General features: G+C 40.8%; 3 protein-coding genes across 4 annotated transcripts; 2 read left to right on the forward strand and 1 right to left on the reverse strand.

Moving 5' to 3' along the window:
* The first annotated feature begins 3,596 nt into the window (after positions 1–3,596).
* On the forward strand, positions 3,597–4,037 carry LOC145443752 (uncharacterized). Its single transcript, XM_080321710.1, has one exon. It carries the CDS (start codon positions 3,597–3,599, stop codon positions 3,954–3,956), a length of 360 nt encoding a protein of 119 aa, XP_080177836.1. The 3' UTR covers positions 3,957–4,037.
* Positions 4,038–4,127: 90 nt separating this feature from the next.
* LOC145443750 (RNA-binding motif protein, X-linked 2-like) lies at positions 4,128–6,019 on the forward strand. Its single transcript, XM_080321707.1, has one exon. The coding sequence runs from the start codon at positions 4,128–4,130 to the stop codon at positions 4,707–4,709; it is 582 nt and encodes a 193-aa protein (XP_080177833.1). The 3' UTR covers positions 4,710–6,019.
* Positions 5,543–20,274, reverse strand: LOC145443732 (uncharacterized). 2 transcript variants are annotated; one of them, XM_080321681.1, is made up of 13 exons: positions 20,133–20,274; positions 19,888–20,062; positions 18,733–18,892; positions 17,887–17,968; positions 13,261–13,372; positions 10,960–11,194; positions 10,045–10,166; positions 9,750–9,894; positions 8,483–8,555; positions 8,291–8,422; positions 7,500–7,632; positions 7,170–7,440; positions 5,543–5,759 (listed from the first exon to the last, which is right to left on the reverse strand). In XM_080321681.1, the coding sequence occupies exons 2-13, from the start codon at positions 19,888–19,890 to the stop codon at positions 5,569–5,571; spliced, it is 1,659 nt and encodes a 552-aa protein (XP_080177807.1). In that variant the 5' UTR covers positions 19,891–20,062; positions 20,133–20,274; the 3' UTR covers positions 5,543–5,568. The 2 variants fall into 2 exon arrangements, with proteins under 2 accessions (XP_080177807.1, XP_080177808.1); XM_080321682.1 differs by lacking the exons at positions 17,887–17,968; positions 19,888–20,062; positions 20,133–20,274 and having other exon boundaries at positions 18,733–18,854.
* Positions 20,275–20,435: the final 161 nt, after the last annotated feature.

Raw genomic sequence — 20,435 nt, forward strand, 5'->3', positions numbered from 1 at the left:
GCCCGATGATTAAAAATGGTCATTTTTACCGCGCAAACACCTGTTGACTAAGAGAATAAGACGGGCGGTACCGAGTGTTTGTTTCTAGCAGTGCTGTAATAACACTTTGTAGACCTCCAAAAACCATGGTCTTGGTCCCAATCACACAAATTCTGGAAGGCTTGACTCAACAGGTCATTTTTGAAGAGCCCTACCCCACACTTCCATTTGTGTTTTCGGCTTACCATGCACCAATCGCTAATATAACTGCTGTGAAAAATCAGTATCCATAAATTTACTGGTCTCGCGATTTTTTTCTCAAGTTTGCGCATGCATATGGCCAACAATAGTGGTACGTTGATATATAGCAGGGTTGACCAGACTCGAGTTTGAATCGGGTCACCATTTTCTGATAATTCGACTTGACTCGAGTCATTTTCTCAAAATACGGAAACGACTCGACTCGACTCGAGACAATTTGGGTATTGACTCGACTTGGACTCTAGTCATTGTGCATGACTCGAACCAAGTCATATGACTCAAGACTATAAAACGGCCAAGACCGACTGGTCATTGTGATTTCGAAGAACAGTAAAGTGACCACCCTGTTGGAAGTTCGTCTATTGATCCCGGTACTTGACAATGGGACAAGAAACTGCTCAAAGTGAGGAAAGTTAGTATATCATAAATCCAAATCATTAAATATCACCAAACAGTGTTGACTTGAGTGTGACTCGGACTCGTACTCGAGTCATAATACCATGACTCGAACTCGACCGTCTACTCGGTGACTTGGACTTGACTCAATGGTGAATTGAAAATGACTCGACTTGACTCGAGTCAAAACTATGAAAGTGAGATTGACTTGTGACTCGGAGCCTCTTGATTGGGTTACAGCCCTGATATATAACATATACACGTGATCAGATTCCCTGCTAGAGCTCATTGAAATTTAGGACACCCATTACGTTTCGGCAACATTGCACCAAGTTTATCATGTCTTTTTTCGATCGGGTAGCTGTTCACTAAAAATAAAGCAAGGCTAGCAATCTCTCTGACTTGAATCGATGACGTTGGAATATTTAGTCGCAATCTGAAAATGTTGACTTGAAAATATAAGATAAATACTTTCACTAGAGGCCTTGTGATAGATTCGGCACGCGTAGGATATATTTGATTGAGAGGCCGTCGCTGGCCTACAAAATTGTCTTGTCACATCTGAACTAATTAAAAAGGGGGTGGGGGGATCTGAATGTGAAAAAGAAATTTCAAATAGCATTTGAACATAGTTTCAGCAAACAAAAAACAGCCATAAGGAGTATACGTTCGGATATAACTGGTTGACTAAATGACTGTTCGAAAATGAACAATTTGGGAAATCCGTTAAAATTCTAAAGTCCAATTCCCCCCTAAAAATTGCAAAATTCCCCCCAAGGGGGGAATTCCTCCCTGGTTGGGAACCACTGACCTAATTGAAATATGGGGTTGAAATTAGCAATATGACGTCACGTGGCGTCATAAGGTTCACGTTCGTGTTCACACAGAACCTTTCAAAAAGGTTCACGCTCACACGAACCTGAACCTTTCAGAGGTTCACACCATCCCTACTAATTTCGCAATCATATCAACGGGAGATCGCGTTGCACAACGGACATATCCGACTTCCAATGAGGTTTTAAGCACTTCATCGCTGCAGGATATTCGAGCGCAAAGATAGCAGCGAATAACCTTTGGTATATATTCTAGAGCCCGACCGATATTGGATTTTTGGGTCGATACCGATAAAACCCATGTCTCACACCTTGACCTTTAACCCGAATATCAGCCGATATTCAAAAGAAGTTGGATAGGCCTATAGCTAGGTCCCGTTCTTCCAGGTTGAAACAAATCATGTACGAATAAAATGTCGCAGTCACTATCGATGGCGTGTATGCCAGGGGATACTTGATTACTTGGGTGCAAGGATCGGTTTGTATCGCGCAAGTGGTTGTTAGATCAAGCTGCTAACCGATGAGGTGGACATAGGTCGTAAATCTGCCTACTATATAATCAAATTACTGTTATAATAATAAATGACTCCAGATAGCCTACTTTGCGTCATCAAATGCAGCACCATCGATCGATGAAAAATGCTTAGGCCAAGCCTGCGTATTGACCAATAGTCATGATATCTTTGTGGTTGATGCAGGGAACAATGGAATGTTTCCCCCAATCAATGTTCAGGGAACAATCTTGTTGACACAGACCAGTTCCAATCGTTCATTATGGTTCGACATCAGAATACAGTGCAAATACTTATCGCCGGGTAAAGTAGGCTACATCTCTCTGATCTCTCGTGCCCCTCGGTGTTTTATGTGAAAAGCATGTATTCAATACATTGCATTTAACTACTTGTATATGAATGATTGCAATCATATCTCCTATTACTTTCGATTTTAATAACGGAATAAACGAACTGTTTGAAGCAAGGCGGCTTCTGTATGTAGAAAAGGAATGAGGGGCAGGGAGTCAGATTATCCAAGCTTGCATCACTAATGGGCTTGCGCGATGGAGATGCGAAGAAACTGCAAGGCTATCGAGCCTGCACCACGATTTCATCTGTCCACGCAATCCCAGTGCGTTGAGCGCCTGGCGTGGAAGCTGTGGACACCAGTTTTAATGTAAAGTGGTTTATCTGACCGAGCAATAAGATATGCACTCTAACATTACTCTATCAACTATCTAGGCACTCGAGCCACTGCAAAACTACAACATAAAGTACTCCGTATCATGACTAGGGCCCCAAAGGGGCCTGCTTGCTCATCCAACAAGTCTCTGCTGAAGAGATTCAGTGTCCGAAACATAGAAGATATGCGGAAAGTAGAAATCGAAAAGTTTATGTATCAATTCCATGGCGGTCGTTTCCCCGAATATTTCAATGACTTCTTTACCTCGGAATCAAATGCGCACAAGTACAACACACGCGCATCCACGTCGTCCAAATATCTTATGATCGTCCGAAAATATCATCGCTCTATCAAATATGTCGGGCCTGATATGTGGAACAATACCCCGCCGGTCATCCGACAGTCGACGAGCATGTCCAGTGTCCACATTCAAGTCGAAATACATGCCGTTACTACTAAATAAATTCTAGTTCATCCTCAAGATTACCAGATCACGACTGACTTATCGATCTCTCTTCTCATGACATGCCGCCCATTTCTTGATGCTTTCCATTTTCTATATTATCTACTTTACTTTTCATTCAGTGTGCATCGCCTAGCTAGGTCAAGGTGGGTTTCTGATTCCATAGACTACTGCAAGTCGCTTCGGCACCTTGCTATCGTTTCATTGTATCGCAATTTTTGTGGCGCCTTGAACTGATGAAAATTGCTAATAAACCGAACCGAACTCGAATGCAAACGAACACGTAAAAACATCGTTAGATAAAATTTCGTCCTAGTCAAACCGCCCGGTTCAAAGATCATCACAATGACAATCGTCGATGCGGAACGAAACGAGGTCGACGTCTGCCACAGGTCATTCGCTCGAGCTCATTCGGTAATCTGCTCCCTCAGCACTATCTTCAGTTGACTTGTAGTTGCGCATCAGTCGAAAGGTAAATTTCAATCAAGATGGCTTATTGCAACAAGCTCGCGCCGATCTCAAAGACCACCGTCCGTCTCGTTATGAGAAGCTTCGCTCCGTCAGTGACGCAAAGCACGGTAGTTGCTGAAAGAAGCCTCCAAACCTCCGCAGCGCAAAGGGATATCGACTCTGCCGCAAGATTCATCGGAGCTGGTGCAGCTACAGTCGGCGCTGCTGGATCAGGAGCTGGTATTGGCACAGTGTTCGGTAGCTTCATCATCGGATATGCAAGAAACCCATCTTTGAAACAGCAAATGTTTTCATTTACTATCTTGGGATTCGCATTGTCAGAAGCCATGGGTCTCTTTTGTCTCATGATCGCTTTCCTGATTCTGTTTGCATTGTAATCTAGCGTATTTCGTACCAAATTTGTTAGTTGAAATTCCGTTTTGATCCGATTTCAAATTAAAGTTGGGAACTGAGCCGAATTTTGCATGACTTTTCATATTGGTCAGATTACAGATTTATACAGTTTCAGTGATGATGGTTGTGTAATCCTGTGTTTCCATCAAATTTAGATGAATATATTAACTAAGATCAGACTTCTAAATGACTTGAACGAGAGAGAGCTGCGATTAGGAATCGCAGGCACCAAAGCATCATGGCATGAACAGTATAGGGACAGCGCTTGGATATATGCAGGAGGTTTGCCCTTTGAACTTTCGGAGGGAGATGTGATATGTGTATTATCTCAATACGGGGAGATTGTGAATATCAACCTGATAAGAGATAAGAAGACGGGCAAGTCAAAAGGTTTTGCATTTGTTTGTTATCAAGATCAGAGAAGTACGATTCTCGCAGTTGATAATTTGAATGGAACAAAGATAAAAGGAAGGCAGATACGCGTAGACCACGTTATCAATTATAAGCCGCCCAAAGACGATGACGACATTGATGAACTTACCAAGCATATAAGGGAAGAAGGGGTTGCCCCAAAACCACAGATGCGACAATCTCGGCCAGTACCCCGCGAAGAATCGTCTGAAGAGGAAACTAAGCCTCGCCATAAGCATAAAAAACGCAAGAAAGACCACAAAGAACTCAAGTTTTTAAAGAAAAAACCTAAACACAAAAAAAGAAAGTACAATGACTCCCCGTAGTTACATCTCGCAACTTGGCGATAACTGTTTGCTTGTCTCACCATCCAGGCAAATAATCGCTGCACAATCACTGCCGAGTTTCGCATCATAAGTATGGTGCAAATTCCACTTTCGCTTGCAATTTATCACGGTAACAACTGAGCATGCTGCTGTGTATTCGACACTCAAACACAAGTCCCTTATTGACAGCGTTATATTGAGCACACCCATTTTATCGCACTCTGGTATCGTTATTTTGTACAAGGAAGCAAATGAACACGGGATCACAATGAAAATAGAACAATAAGGATCATACATATGAATTTTTTTAAGAATTCACATTGTTCGAATCCACATATAGATTTTTGAATCATAATTTTAATTGTTTCAATCCAAATTTCGATTAGTATAATGACTAGGCCTATAATCCTAATCTTGACTTATCAAACCCCGAATTTGGGAGGAGATGGTAGTTTTGCTGCATTCTGAAGTTTATTGATATTTCATTATGATCCCTGTGTTCACTAGCATCCATATATATGTTCAATAGTTAAAGACACCCTTGCAGTCTAGGTCTAACATGCTCCAAGGTAATCGCCTGCTCATGTACGCTGCTATGATCGGAGTCTGCTCCCTAACTACATACTACACGTTGGCTCCGTTGATGAAAGAGGGAAGCACCATTAAAAAGATCCGTAGGCTGGAGAGCGAAGGAAGGCTGGAGGAGGCTAGAGAATTAGCGATGAACACCAACTTTAAAGAATTCAAAGTTTCTTTGAAACCGAAGGCTGAAGAATCATCGAAAGACGAATGAAACTTCTCCGACACGCTTCATACTGATGAAATCTCGAAAGTATTGTACTTTGCGCATTTTTATATTTCAATGGTCAGACACTTGTGTATCGTTGCCGCTGCTTCGATGCAGATCTGTCCTTTGCGCCGGAGGGTGCTCGATAAAGATAGCTATGTACTCCTGCGTTTGAATTTCTTCTGACCCGCAGGGTGCCTTTTCCTCTAATGCTGCGCCGCCGCACGCAGCCGGCACCCAGCACGTGCTTTCGTTGAATGATCCTGCGTCAGGAATAATGAGATGCTGAATTGCTATTGAAGAAAGTCATACACTTCTTTTTTTGAATTACTTAAGCAGGTCTTGTCTACTTGCAATTCCTACTACCGCGGTTGTTTTTTTGCAACTTTCACTTCTACCAGCTGTTTTTTAGGCTCAACTATATAGTTGTGTCACTTTCGCACGTAAAATTGTCATAACCGGGCACTGGGCAGCATATACTTGCAGCACGGTAACTAAATATATTTTCGAAAATTCCACCTCATTTTGTAGTGACTTTTGTCAATTTGTGTCAGTCGCGAAGACGCGCCCACCAATTTCGCAAGTAGCTGCCGCAAATCAACTGCTAAAGTAGGCAACATGTCGACAAAATCCACTCCTCTCTTGAAATTACTTACATGAGTGCTTCTCTTACTTTCATTTTTTACTTCCGCTTGAAGTAGCCTTGCCACTTCAACTTGTAAAGCAGCAGAAATTTACCCTACTTTTTTGAAGTTATCAAGTATGTCTTGCCTACCTGCGCTACTTGAGTGATTATCATTTTGGACTACTACTACTTGAAGGGTCATTCTTATAGAGTCAGGTGTAGAATACTTACCATATTACTTGGTTAAGAATGTCTACTTCCAATTGTACTTGAATAGTATTGATGACGTTACTTCTACCTTTGCTCGAGTACCAACGATGTAATCTGACCACTTCTGCTTACTTCTACTCAAGTACCAACGAAACGATGACTACTTTGACCACCCCTGGTTACTTCTGTATGTACCGAAAAGATTGCGTAATGGTGGAGTGTCCGGCTTCTTGTTCGGTAGGTCGTGTGTTCAACCCCCGGCCGGGTCAGACCAAAGACCTGATTGGTGACACTGGTATCCATGACTTCCCCGCTTGACTTGAAAAGCCTTACAAGGCTATTTCTGCACTTCAATTTCTATTACTTTGGTACCAATGATGGCTGATGCAGTCCGACTCGAGTCACGATTTTTTGGTGACTCGACTTGTACTCATTGCCGAGACTCACATTTCATTGTAACTTCCAAACATAGCAAGGTTATCACATTATTGGTATTTCGGCTATCAGTCCTGATACTTGGAAAATAAGGCCAGAAACTGTTAAGACTGAGGAGAATCACTATATTATGAATGCGAGCCATTCTATATCACTCACGCAGAGTTGAAAAAGTGGGTTGGACCGGATTGAGCTGAAAACTGAACAGAGAACACGATGACTTGGACACGAGTCAAAACACTATGACTTGGACTAGACCCTCTACTAGCTGACCGGGACTACGACTTGACTCGGTGTTGAATTGAAAATAACTCCAGTCAAAACTATAAAAGTGACATTGACTTGTGACTTGGTTACAACCCTGGGCTGACGTGACGCACGTACAGTCGTACATCCTACATACCTGATGGAAATGCTCCTTCCTTTTGTAACGTGTCACTAACATCAAACGCAGTCGAGGACAGCAGAATGTCGCCTTTGCTGTGCGGATACAAAGACTCCGTGTGACCATCGTGCGATGCTGATTTGAAGCTGTCGTTCAATGTGAAACGGGCAGCGTTTTCAAGCGTTTTAGGAACTTGCGGGCTGTCGGTGTTGTTTTCCGCGTCCTCCACAAGAATTCCCGAAAGCTTTGTCGCTCTTGCTGTCTTGAGGTCGAGCGATGGAGTGTGGCACTTTGTACATGAGCATGTTGGACGGTGTGCTTTACAAAACCTAACTTCCTGTGTATTACCTGCTTGACATGCTTCAAGTAGCCTGAGCCATCGTCGCAGGAAAACTGACAGCTCCTGCACGGATACACTTTCAAACCTTTGTGCTTTTTGACTTTGCGCACATGTTTCTTCAAGTTGTCCATGTCACGGCATCTAGAAACGCAATTATCACTTTGCAAAGCCATTGACCGGAGTGCAGCACACAGCTAGGAGTAGAATCCTTGGCATGAGGGGGTGATGGAAAATGAACAGTTACTTATTAGCTGATAAAGCAACAACTAGTGGGGATTTCATTAATTGGGAGAAAAACAAACCTCCAGCCGCAGAGGTGGTACTATTTCTCAGAGTCGAGTGGTTATGTTCTAAGACTACCTCCGCACAGTTCAAGCATAACTACTATCTCTTCACAATTTGGATACTGAAAAGTAGAACACAGTTGTCTACATCACAGTCACCAATGAAATTGTCATATGAGCCGTGTGAAATAGTCCCAATATCACGGGAAGTGAATAATATTTTCGAAGATTTTGTAGCGTCACTTGGATAATCTGAGAAAGTCACAAAGGTACATCTTGTAGATTCAAAAGTAGCCACCTCAGATTAACTGCTAACAGTGTCCCGAATCGTCAGCCATAAGTTTTGATACTATGTAGTAATTTTCAACTTTAAGTTGTTTGACATGTCTTGGAAATTGCTACTTTGCAATTGAGTAGAAATTTACGGTGTTACTTCTACTTGACTACTGAGTAGCAAGCTAGCGACACTGACTACTTTGGCCTGTGGGAATAATTCAAATAAATTGGTAACAAACCTGTATTCACAGTACGGACATTTGAAAGGCATTTTCCCAGTATGTTTCACTTTGTGCCTTTTCAACGACTGCGCATTATTGCACGTAAAATTGCACTTGTCACAGTGATAGGGTTGATCGTAGCTGTGCGACCTATAAACCAAAGCAGACGTGACGTCGAACATATCAAAACGAGACAGAAAACTCCGTTACTTTTTGTGTCTCTTGAGTAGTTGAGCAGTCCTCGCGCTGTAGCTACACTCGTCACACGTGAATGGTTTTTCACCTACAATTTGAACATCGTCCAAGTTGGTGGAGACTTATCAAACTAATTGTACTTGATTCTGAGTCTGATATTGACTGTAATGATTCTAATCAAACACTTCATAGATTTTTTCAAAATAGCAGTACCAAAGTTATGGGTCCCTACATCACCAACGTTACCAATTTGTTGGTCAACTGCTTCAAAACAGTGCAAGTACCAGGTCAGCCCTGCCTATATATCGATGCCTGTCAACTCAGCAATTTACCGGGGTTGTAATGACTCTAGAGTTAGACTCGAGTCACGATTTTCTCAAAATATTGAAATGACTCGACTCGAGTCAATCTGTGTATTGACTCGACTTGGACTCAAGTCATTGCGCATGACTCGAACCAAGTCATATGACTCGGGACTCAGACAGTCAAGACCGGCATTTCATTGTAATTTCAAAGAACAGTAAAGCAACCACCCTATTGGGATTTCGTCTATTGGTACTGGTTAGGCTTACCATATTTCGGAAATGAAAAAAGAGGACACTTTTTCAGAAATTTCAAACAAGCAAAACTGGAGAAGGATTCTCAAAAACAGGTAAAAATTACACCCGCTTCATGATCGGTTGACTAAAAAAAAAAAAAAAAGGTCATCACTTCCGCTCAGAGCTCAAAAACACGTTTTTCACTCCACGTTGCTAGCTCAGAGCTGAAATCACCACTTTTCCGTCCGAAATACCCGCCGGAGCTTCACTTCTGCGCTAATTTGCGGCATATCACTCGCAATTTCCTCTAAATCTTACCTACATTTTCAAAAAAGAGGACAAAATCTCAAAAAAGAGGACAAAAGGGCGTCCTCCGAGGACACTTTCAAAAAAGTCAAAAAAGAGGACAAATCCTCTTAAAAGAGGACGTATGGTAAGCCTAGTACTGGTACTTGAAAGTGCGACGACAAACTTTTTAAAGTGAGGAAAATTAGTATATTATAAATGCGAACCATTGGATATCACCAAACAGAGTTATAAAAGTGGGTTTAACAAGACTATAACTAAAAACTGAGCAGTCGACACAACAACTTGGACTTGAGTCATAATACCATGACTCGGACACTGCTTGATGACTCGGTGGTGAATTGAAAATGACTCGACTTGACTCGAGTCAAAACTATAAAAGCAAGATTGACTTGTGACTCAGAGCTTTGTGATTTGGTCACAACCCTGCAATTTACCTGTGTGAATTCTGAAGTGTTCTTTTAAATCGTACTCCGTATGGAAGCACGCCTTGCATATCTTGCAAATTTCTGGCCGGAAACCCGTGTGAAAACGCATGTGCCGATCAACAGCAGACTTGGACAAAAAAGCTTCCCCGCATTCCTGAAGGCGGGTAAATTGACAGCTTAGAATCAACGGCAGAGAAACTGGTGAAAGCAACGAGCACACTACACCAAATAAGCACGAGTACTCCGTTACTGACCATGACCACCACTGGAGAATTTGTAACAAGTCAATCTACCCAGTCCTTACCGTGCATCTGAAATTTCTCGCCCTCTCATCGGGCTGGTCGTGTTTGGCAATCATGTGGGACGTTAGACTTCTCTTCTTCTCAAATCCTTCCCCGCAAAACTTGCATCTTATCTTCATGATGCCTAAAGCGAACAAATGTATCGTCAAGCTACTCTTATTTCGTATCCATGCCACACTATAAATAAACTTTTGACCTCTGAAAACATTGATTGCATTACTAGCATTCGCTCTGACATTATTCAATCAGCGATACAGTCAGTATGGAGGTTTTGTGTCACAAGTCCTTTTAACACACCGTAAATTTTGACTCAATTGAAGTCAAAGTTTCAAAAAATTAGTCTTGAGTAGAGTAGTGAAATTTTTCAAGTACATCCAACTCATCTGAAATTATCTGATTTCGAGTGGCAAACAAATTTCAGTGTTCTCGAGTCTTCTGAATTATTCTACGGACATGTATCACGAGTAATGGCCATACTAGGTCGAACTTGGAGCCGTGTCATTTCGAAATTATACTGGGACCACGCGAGTCACGACTCCTTCACGTAAGTTACAGCGAATAGTTTTCAATGCTAAATACTACGGGATTATAGTTCAATCCAAACCACATCAGTTGGCTTAAATGTTGCACAACAGCTATATAGTTAATCAATGCAGACCTCATTATGTGCAGATGAGAAATAAAGTTAAGTTTAGAGGTCTAGGAGATATTTTTACTCTTCATTTCAAAATGACATGGCTGGTTTGGGAAACTGCAGATATACCGAGAGGTGCAGAATGCTTTGCTAAGTAGAATATATGATGACTTTAACCAAGACTTGAAACTTTAACCCACACAGTTCTGATATCTGAAGTTTGAGTTCAAGTCTATCATAATATGAAGAATATACCAGGTAACTGGAAGAAATCATAGCATACCAAAGTGTCTCTGTAGGTGACTCCTGAGATCACTGCGGCATCGGAATTTCGCTTTACACTGGGTGCACGAATACGGGCACAGGGACTGATGTTTTCGCAAGTGACGGACAAAATTTTTCCACGCGTCAAACGACACGTCGCAGCCGTTCACGATGCAGTTGTACGGCGGACACTTGAGCTTCTTCATCAGCATTTTCTCCCGCTTTAGCACAGACTGATCTGTGCCTTTCTCCGTCTATAGAATAGCAGAGGTGGTAAGTTATTTGAACCTGGGCTGTATTGACTCGATACATTTTATAGGACTTATCCCAGTATCGTATATCAGGCAGGGTTGTAATGACTCGAGTCATGACTCGACTCGAGTCACGATTTTCAAATGACTCGAGTCATGACTCGACTCGAGTCACGATTTTCAAATGACTCGAGTCATTTTCTCAAAATACGGAAATGACTCGACTCGAGTCAATATGTGTATTGACTCGACTTGGACTCGAGTCATTACGCATGACTCAAACCAAGTCATATGACTCTAGACTCAGCCAGCCAAGAGCGGCGTTTCATTGAAATTTCGAAGAGTAGTAAAGTATAACAACCCTATTGGGAGTTCGTCTATGGGTACTGTTACTTGAAAATGCGACCAGAAACCATTAAATGTGAGGAAAATTAGTATATTATAAATGAGAACCATTCGATGTTACCAAACAGGGTTTTAACAGTGGGTTTCACAAGACTTTATCCGGAAACTGAGCAGTCAACACAATGACTTGGACTCGGACTCGAGTCATAATGCCATGACTCGGACTTGAACCTCTTCTCGATGACTTGGACTTGGACTTGACTCGGTGGCGAATTTAAAATAACTCGACTCGAGTCAAAATTAAAAAAGTGAGATTGACTTGTGACTTGCAGCCTTGTGACTTGGTTACAACCCTGATATCAGGACCGATATTTGAAAAATAGGCTCAGAAACTGTCTTCTATCAGTTTGAATAAACATATTTAGAGTGCGAAAAATGAGAATATTATGAATTAGAAGACTTCGATATTACCCAAAAGTTCCACGGAAGTGAGTTAAGCCTGACTTGAACTCGATATAAAACAATAAACACGACTTGGACTCGAATATTAACACTATGACTCGACCCGTTGCTCCCTGACTTGAACTTGACTCGGTGGTGAATTGAAAATGACCCAACTTGACTTGAGTCAAAATTATCAAAGTCAAATTGACTTGTGATATTCAAACCTTGTGACTCAGTTCCAACCTCAACTTGAACTTTTCCAGAATACTCAGGTACAACTACTTGTTATGTTACACTCTGGATTTCAAAAAGTAGTGCCGCAGTTTTATGAAATTTTTGTAGGAACCATCCATGTGAAATAGCCCTCTATTATGGTAACTGAATATGTTTTCAAATATTACCTACCGTATTTGTGTTGTCATTAGTCAATTTGTACATGACTGTAGAATAGGGGTGTTCAAAAATGACTTTTTTTCGCAAATTCTACTGGCTACTTGATAAAATTGTTAGGTTACCCAATTGAAGCCTGCACACCAAATTTGGTTCAATTCCAATGAGTAGCCGCATTGCTACAGCAGAAGAAAGTTTTATTTATGACATAAAAATAAATGGAAAAAAATTTCAAAATTTTCTGTTCACCCAATGAAATTGTTCAGTTGTCTACAGGAACGATGCCCACCATATGCTCAATTCCAACCACTAGAAGCGGAGTTATTGCCGTCGAAAAATTTTGGATTTGAATAAAATAGCATTTACGGTGACCAATTCTTGAATTATTTATTATAGTTGTGCTCACCGTGAACACCGTTTTATTCAAATCCAAATTTTTCGACATCAATAACTCCGCTTCCGCTGGTTGGAATTGAGCATAGGGTGAGCATCGTTCCTATAGATAACTGAACAATTTCATGGGGAATTTTTTTATCTACTTCTATGCAATAAATAAAAAACTTCCTTCTGCTGTAGCAATGCGGCTACTGGTTGGAATTGAACCAAATTTGGTGTGCAGGCTTCAATTAGGTAACCTAACAATTTTATCAAGTAGCCAGTAGAATTTGAGAAAAAAAGTTATTTTTGAACACCCCTACCGTAGATACACTTGATTAACCTACAAAAGTACGCAAACCTCAATGGAATCTGCTTTTTACATCTACTTGAGTAATTATTATCAAACCTTCCATTTTCTAATTCCACTGGAAGTGGTTTTGACATATTTTGCGAATTGCTTCTTCTACCCGAATTGAGTCGATTTTTAGGACATTACATCTATTTTTACTCACTTCTGACTTGATCAATGCTGCTTTACCGGCTGATACGTCTCTCATATCGCTCGGTAATTCGGAAGCCTGGTCGTCACTACTTTCTTCGTAAAGGTCAGATATTTCTGTATCACTGAAACGCAACAGCATCAATTGTTGACCTTCCTTGGAAATTACACGGAAATTACATCAAACGCATGCACGTGTCGAAACGAGATTGTACAGTACGTAATTTACAAACAAATTGTGGTGTGGCGAATGCAGCTGAACTATTGTGGACGTGCTTTAGTGAATAGATATATTTTACACACATATTGTGGTGTGATTTCGAAGACTTTGACAACAGAGATATAATACCAAACAGTGACATTAGTAACCGCGTGCTATCATGTTACCCATTTCGTTTAGGATTAAGATTAGAGCCACAAAGACGTTTTTCAGTGTCAGGGACTGAGCTGGATTGCAGTTGAAATCCATCCCCACGCTGCATGCCATGTCAGCAAACAATGGCAAGTTTTATTGTAGACAAAAACATGCATACCGAGCGGCGAGCAAACAACATGGATGTTAGGGTTGTTCAGAATTGACCGACTTTCAAAAAGTCTAGGTTTTCAGTCCGTTTCCCATGCCTTATACCTTAAAAACAAATTCTGGCAACTTTTTTTTGTAATTCATCCCCTGCATCCGTGTGCACATTGCCGTTTTCTCATGCACCTAAAAATTTCTTCGGAATTAGGGGATTCCCCCGTTGTCAGTGACTCGACAGGAATGGCGTGTGTTCTCATTGACGTGACGCGTAAGTTCTAGCGCTGATGAAGCGCTGAGCACGGCTGTGAAACGGGGATCATTGATTAGTCAGGTGCCTTGCTGCTTTGTTGTCGATGGACTGTGTTACGATTGAGGTGCAGGACTTATCAGGCGGCGTTTTGACTCATGCTATTAGCGAGTTTAGCGTGTGATTAGTGAACATAGTATTATAGCAGTATACAACTATTTGATATAATAGACCTGATACTCTTTTCCTTTCTACTGGGATAGAAACAAAGCTTGCAAATGTCTATTCTAGTGAATGGGGGAAACCGCCAGTCGATTGCTCTAAATTTTTTGTTATATCCCAAGATATCAATATACTGGTATGAGTTTTTCCAATTTAGGAATAACTATCTTCGATAATCTATAACTGGATCTAATCTGGCTACTCCTGTGCAAGTTATGCAGTATGTGTTCGACCTAAAACTCTAAAAGAACTGAAATGTTTTCCACTATTCTTTGTTGCTTGACTGAGTTTATGTATATCTGTTTTTCTAGGATTAGCTGTAGTGCGAAATGTCTGAAAAAAAAGAACATCGTCATCTAGTGAAGCAGTACCGAAGAAAACTAGAAGACCACGATCGCAGACACAGCATTTCTTAGTTGGGCCATCTGAGGAAGCCATTACGGGATCGAAGTTGCCCACTCTGAGGCAAGTTATGCAATATGTGCTACACCTGAGAGAGCATTCATTTTTAAAAAATGAACCAGTCAAGTCACACATCCAGGTCGCAGTAGATGAAGTGATCGGTTTTTGGTTACTTGCTGGCATAAAGACTATCACAAAAGTCAATGCCACTAAAAGATTGGAAACATTATGGAAACAATGGCTGTCACTAAAGAAAACTGCAGGCCGGCAATATGTATCAAAAAAAAGCGACTTTGAAGCCAAACTGAGTAAGCTATGGGATATAGGAGCCCCTGACGCGATAGCGACAATTGAAGCAAGTAGACTTCTATCTGACGATAAAAAACGTGAAGACATAGCATTTTATCAGGATCAAAGGGGTCCGAGATTAGCAACGATCGGTGGCAGAGAGAAAGTGTTGAAAGCGAAAATCATGCATCAAAAGAGACGGACCATGAGTGCAAGAGAGTCTGCACCAGCATCAAGTAGCGAAGGTGAATTTACAGAGAGCTCATCTATATCTTCACAGGTAGCTGACACTTCTCACAGCACTGATTTTGAACTTGCACAGTCGACATCTGAACATTCCGCTAAATTTGTGACTCTAAAAGCTCCTGTAAACCTATTCAGCGACGAAGACCTATGCCAAGTTTTTGATCGCTTGAAAGTCAGTGATAATGCCGCTACCATGATAACTTCAGCACTGATTAAAGCTTGCGATGGCAACCCTAATGACTTCCATCTTTCAAGATCTGGGACCTATCGACGACGCATTGCAAGTCGTTTGAAAATTTCCGAATCTATCTTTGAAAAAATATCCACCAATCCACCAGAGCACATTGCATTGCACTGGGATGGAAAGCTCACTAAGAGTCGTCTAGGATATCAATTTGAGGCCTTGGCAGTGCTCGCATCGTCTGCGTATTCCGGCGCATTTAAGAAAGGGAAACTTCTTTGCATTCAAACTCTGGAAAGTGCTGCAGGAAAAGCACAGGCTGATGCATCATTTGAACTGCTGGAACTTTGGAATTTAACATAATCTGTTAGAGCTCTTGTGTTTGACACAACATCCTCAAACACTGGTAAAAACAAAGGTGCGGTTCCGTTACTTGAAGAATTGATTAACAGGAAAGTTTTCTACAATGCCTGTCGCCATCATATTTATGAACTTGTCATTCGAGAGGTTTGGAAGTGTTTGTTTGGATCGACAACCACAGGCCCTGAAAACACGGATTTTAATACCTTCAAGAAGAAGGGGAAACATATTGATAAATCAAGAAGCTATAAAACGCTAAGGTTTATTGAAGGCAGCTGGTTGGCAATGTAAGCTGATGAAGCAAAGCAAGAAATACTTCCACTGATGAAACCCAATGATGGAAAGCAGAAAGAAGTCTTGATAAGAGATGACTACAGAGAATGTGCAACAGGCACCTTGGCGATTTTGGATGACAAATATGTTGATCATCGTTTTCGCAAGCCTGGTGCTACTCATAGCGCTAGATGGATGAGTCAAGTCCTGTACTGTCAAAAAATGTTCATGTGGAGTGAGCAAATGGACTATTCTGAAGAGTTCATTGGAAAGTTGGAACGAATCAATACATTCATTGCTTTGCTTTATGTTCCAGCTTGGTTGAAAACTGGTATTGCATGTGACGCACCTTGGAATGATCTCAAATTCCTTCATGACATGAAAAACTTTTCATTATGCGATGTCACTGTTGCTGATGTGGCATACAAGAAATTGCGAAAACATCATTGGTATCTAACTGAGAAAATGGTGGTATTTACCATGTTCTCGGCTAATCCAAAGATTCCTGACAAACTGAAGGAAGCGATGGCTGCTAAATTGCTGAAAATGCCAATCCCTGAAAAATGTCGCAGAGGTATCCCTCTCAGTCTGATCTCTGACTCTGTCTCTGAGTCAATGAGTATGGTCGATTTGATTGGGCCAGAATCGTGGTTTCTATTTGATGCTATACATGTAGAACATGATTGGTTGAGTCTTCCAGTTTCGGAATGGCATACTGATCCGGATTTCGTGACTGCTCAAGAATTTGTGAATACTGTTGAAGTAGTTAATGATGCAGCAGAGCGTATGGTAAAATTAAATACCGACTATGCTGCGTTCATAACGGATGACAAAAAACAGCGAGCGAGCCTCCTACAAGCTGTGGAAGATCACCGGAACAGATATGCAGATTTCTCGAAAGCAACCATTTCATCCACCTGATTTACGTAATATTTTGCCAAGTTGATCTCTTTCTTTGCCTTATTTTTTCGTTTCCTGTGATGTTTATTATGTGGCTGTGAGTGGATGTTACATGTACAGTTGTATTCTTGCACAAGGGGATCCAGGAAATTGATGAACAGTGCCGGGTAGGTTTGAGGGGTGTAGGATATGTGATCCAACAAAATGACTATCAGTTTGAGGTAGTTTTGAGCAGTTCTAAGGCAGTGTGGGACATGGAAATGATATCCTGAACTAGGAATGCCTTGTATAGTGGGGTTTTGAAGCACTCCAAACCGCAACAGCTGCATAAATCCATAATATATGTCACTTTAACTAGGCTAGGTAAAATCGTGACACTCAGATTTTAGGGGAATCCCCTATTTTCAGCTGCTATTCTTCCAGCTCAATGTGCACACGGATGCAGGGGACGAGTTACAAAAAAAAGTAGCCAGAATATGTTTTTAAGGTATAAGGCATGGGAATCGGACTGAAAACCTGGACTTTTTGAAAGTCGGTCAATTCTGAACAACCCTAATGGATGTACTAGCCAAAAGAAATGGACCGTTGACCAAGTTCTGGAAGATGCTGGTGAACAGCAGACAGACTTGTCTAAATGTATACCACCAGCATATATCGTCGCTGTGGAATCAAAGTTGCTTATGGCTATTTTACACATTTTGGGAACATTAACTTGATCTAAAGATTTCATTTTCTTTCTGCCATGGTTAACTTTCAAACAATTTGTCAAACGTAAAGTTGGCCAAGATGTGGAAAAAAATTAAAATTGTACAAAAATTTGATCCTCTGTAAATTTGAACAATGGGCATAAGGTACTTGGACTCCACAGGGACGATATCAGCAATACAATAAAAAAAAAGTTTACACGAGACAGGCATTTGCAAAAATACATGTAAATAGGAATGGGGTGGATTAAAATTCGGACTAGTTCATGCACTTTTATGACTGAGTTAATTGCTACCTGTCGGCATCCCCCATGTAATTTACATCTTTACTTGGCATGATATCTGCATTTCCACTGCCGTCCAACTCGTCAGTAGCATCTGAAGATGAAATAGTGCTATCGGGTGAATATTAAGGTAGCCCACTACAATTTCTATCAAGGTGGAAGCTCTAAATTAGAGATTCCCAACCTTTTTGTACACAGTGGCCCCCTTCGAAAATTTTGAAATTTCAATAGCCCCTATTTTTTCAGCATTTTAAATAAATTAATTTCATTGATAAATTAATTATTATTAATTAATAAAATAATTGTTAGAAAAATTAATTTGCTTTCAGAATTAACGGCATACAATGGTACAATTTCATTGAGCAGATGGTATGCTCTGCTTAGTTTCGTCCCAAATATGGGGAATCTTTCTAAAAGTTCAATCGAGATGCTCTCTTTGCTTGAAACTTGAATTTCAATTTATTTCAATTGTGATAATGAAGTGGAGTTGAATATGATAGGTTTTTAAAACATTTTTTCATGGCCCCTCTGAATAACGCTTAGGGGGGCATGACCCGTAGGTTAGGAACCTCTGCTCTAAACAATGGACCAAAACGCAACACATTTTTTTGCCATCGCTCGGAAAGTGCCCATAATAGCAAAGAGCTAAAATTCACTGCACATGTAAAGAAAGTTCACAGTCCCAGAAACGGTGAGAATAATTATGTCGTCTATAATAATATAGTGTATTATTAGTAATATTATGATTGACAATCTTTCCAAAAGGATTATAGAAGATTGTGCAATGAAAATCTCAATGCTAAAGGCTGAAGGAGAAGAGAGAAAGAGCTACTATATTAGACGATAGCAACATCGTACCTTGATAAGATGAATCGCACTTCTTCGAGTTCGTTCTGTTAGATGAGCGCAGATTGCAAGATGAAGGCAACGCCGCATGCTCCACTTCTGATGATTCTGATAACTTCGATAGATTGAGTTGCTTGAAAAATTCATCCTCCTTGCTGACTTCATGTAATTCCTTCAAATTGTTCATTTGGTTAGAGTCGTTAGACTGATTTAGTAGTAAGTCGAGCAATTTTGGAAGTAATCTACAATCGGTTTATTGATTATATCGGGTCGGTTTTGCACATGTCGGCTATGTGGGCCATACCGCAGCTATGTACGTTTGTGTATAATGACTAATCAGTTATCACCAGGAGTTGAAGCGGCTCGATTAAGGTAAAGACTTTGATTTCAACTCCAGCCAACCAGCACTTTCAGTATTTCCGAAATAATGTAGCACCATAAACATGAACAAACAGATAACAGATTTAATGCCGCAACATACAAAATCATTCCTTCGCATGATTCTTCTTTGATTTCGAGGATTTGATGAAAGTTTCTTGGAATTTTCATGATATCCGTTACCTTGGTTTGCAAATGAAGTCTTATTGCGGGAATGCAGGAGCATTAAATGGTGCACATTAGTATACTTGGAAGTGATTTCCTGCCGACATGTACAAAATAGACTGATCCGATTATAAGTATACTATGATTTTTATCAACTGACCGTAGTATTCTGTATTTCCGCACACTACGTTGGTTAGGCTTACCATACGTCCTCTTTTAAGAGGATTTGTCCTCTTTTTTGACTTTTTTGAAAGTGTCCTCGGAGGACGCCCTTTCGTCCTCTTTTTTGAGATATTGTCCTCTTTTTTGAAAATTTAGGTTAGATTTAGAGCAAATTGCGAGTGATATGCCGAAAATTAGCACAGAAGTGAAGCTACGGCGGGTATTACGGAGAGAAAACACGGTGAATTTAGCTCTGAGCGAATTGATGACCTTTTTTTTTTTTTTTTTTGAGAATTTTTCTCCGGTTTTGCAAGTCTGGAATTTCTGAAGTGTCCTCTTTTTAGATTTCCAAAATATGGTAAGCCTAGCGTTGGTATGCATGGCATCTGATAGAACAAACACTTTCAATTCTCATTAAAAGTTAATTATTACAAACTGTATATAATTAAATTGACTACTCACCATAATTATCTTGCGTACGTAGTCCAGTTGTGCTCGGCAAATCGAATGCAGATGCAGACAATAGATTCAGCAAAGAACCGGGCCCGTCGCATCCCACGGTTGTAGCGATATCATAAACATAAACACGCGACTGGTTTGATGAGCTTGGTCAATGCGAAATATAGCCAGTAACCACCTGCAAGATTATTTGCAAGCGCACTTGTTTGTTTTTTACTACTATGCGTAATTTAAGAGGTCATTATTACGTCACGTTTCCCGTGCACACAACTTCTCTCTCAGAACTTTCTTTGTTTTTGTCAGCCTATTTTTTCTCTCATTGATTCAGATTGACGTAACATTTACGAAAGGGGAATCGCGTCGGCGGCGGCGTTCTGCTGTTCTGCGCGTTCTCTGTTAGATTTCAGTCAGATAAATGTGGCGCCGCAGATTTCGATCTACATCCACGCGTATTTCTATCCCGCAAATGGAAGTCCTTCGACGAATAAATATGAACGCGGCACCTAGCGGGGACTGTTGCTTGTCGAGAGGGTGTGAACTACAAATGCACA

The sequence above is a fragment of the Botryllus schlosseri genome, chromosome 7, assembly GCF_051294905.1.
Source record: "Botryllus schlosseri isolate E-star chromosome 7, Bs_hap1, whole genome shotgun sequence".
In the NCBI taxonomy this organism is placed as follows: domain Eukaryota; kingdom Metazoa; phylum Chordata; class Ascidiacea; order Stolidobranchia; family Styelidae; genus Botryllus; species Botryllus schlosseri.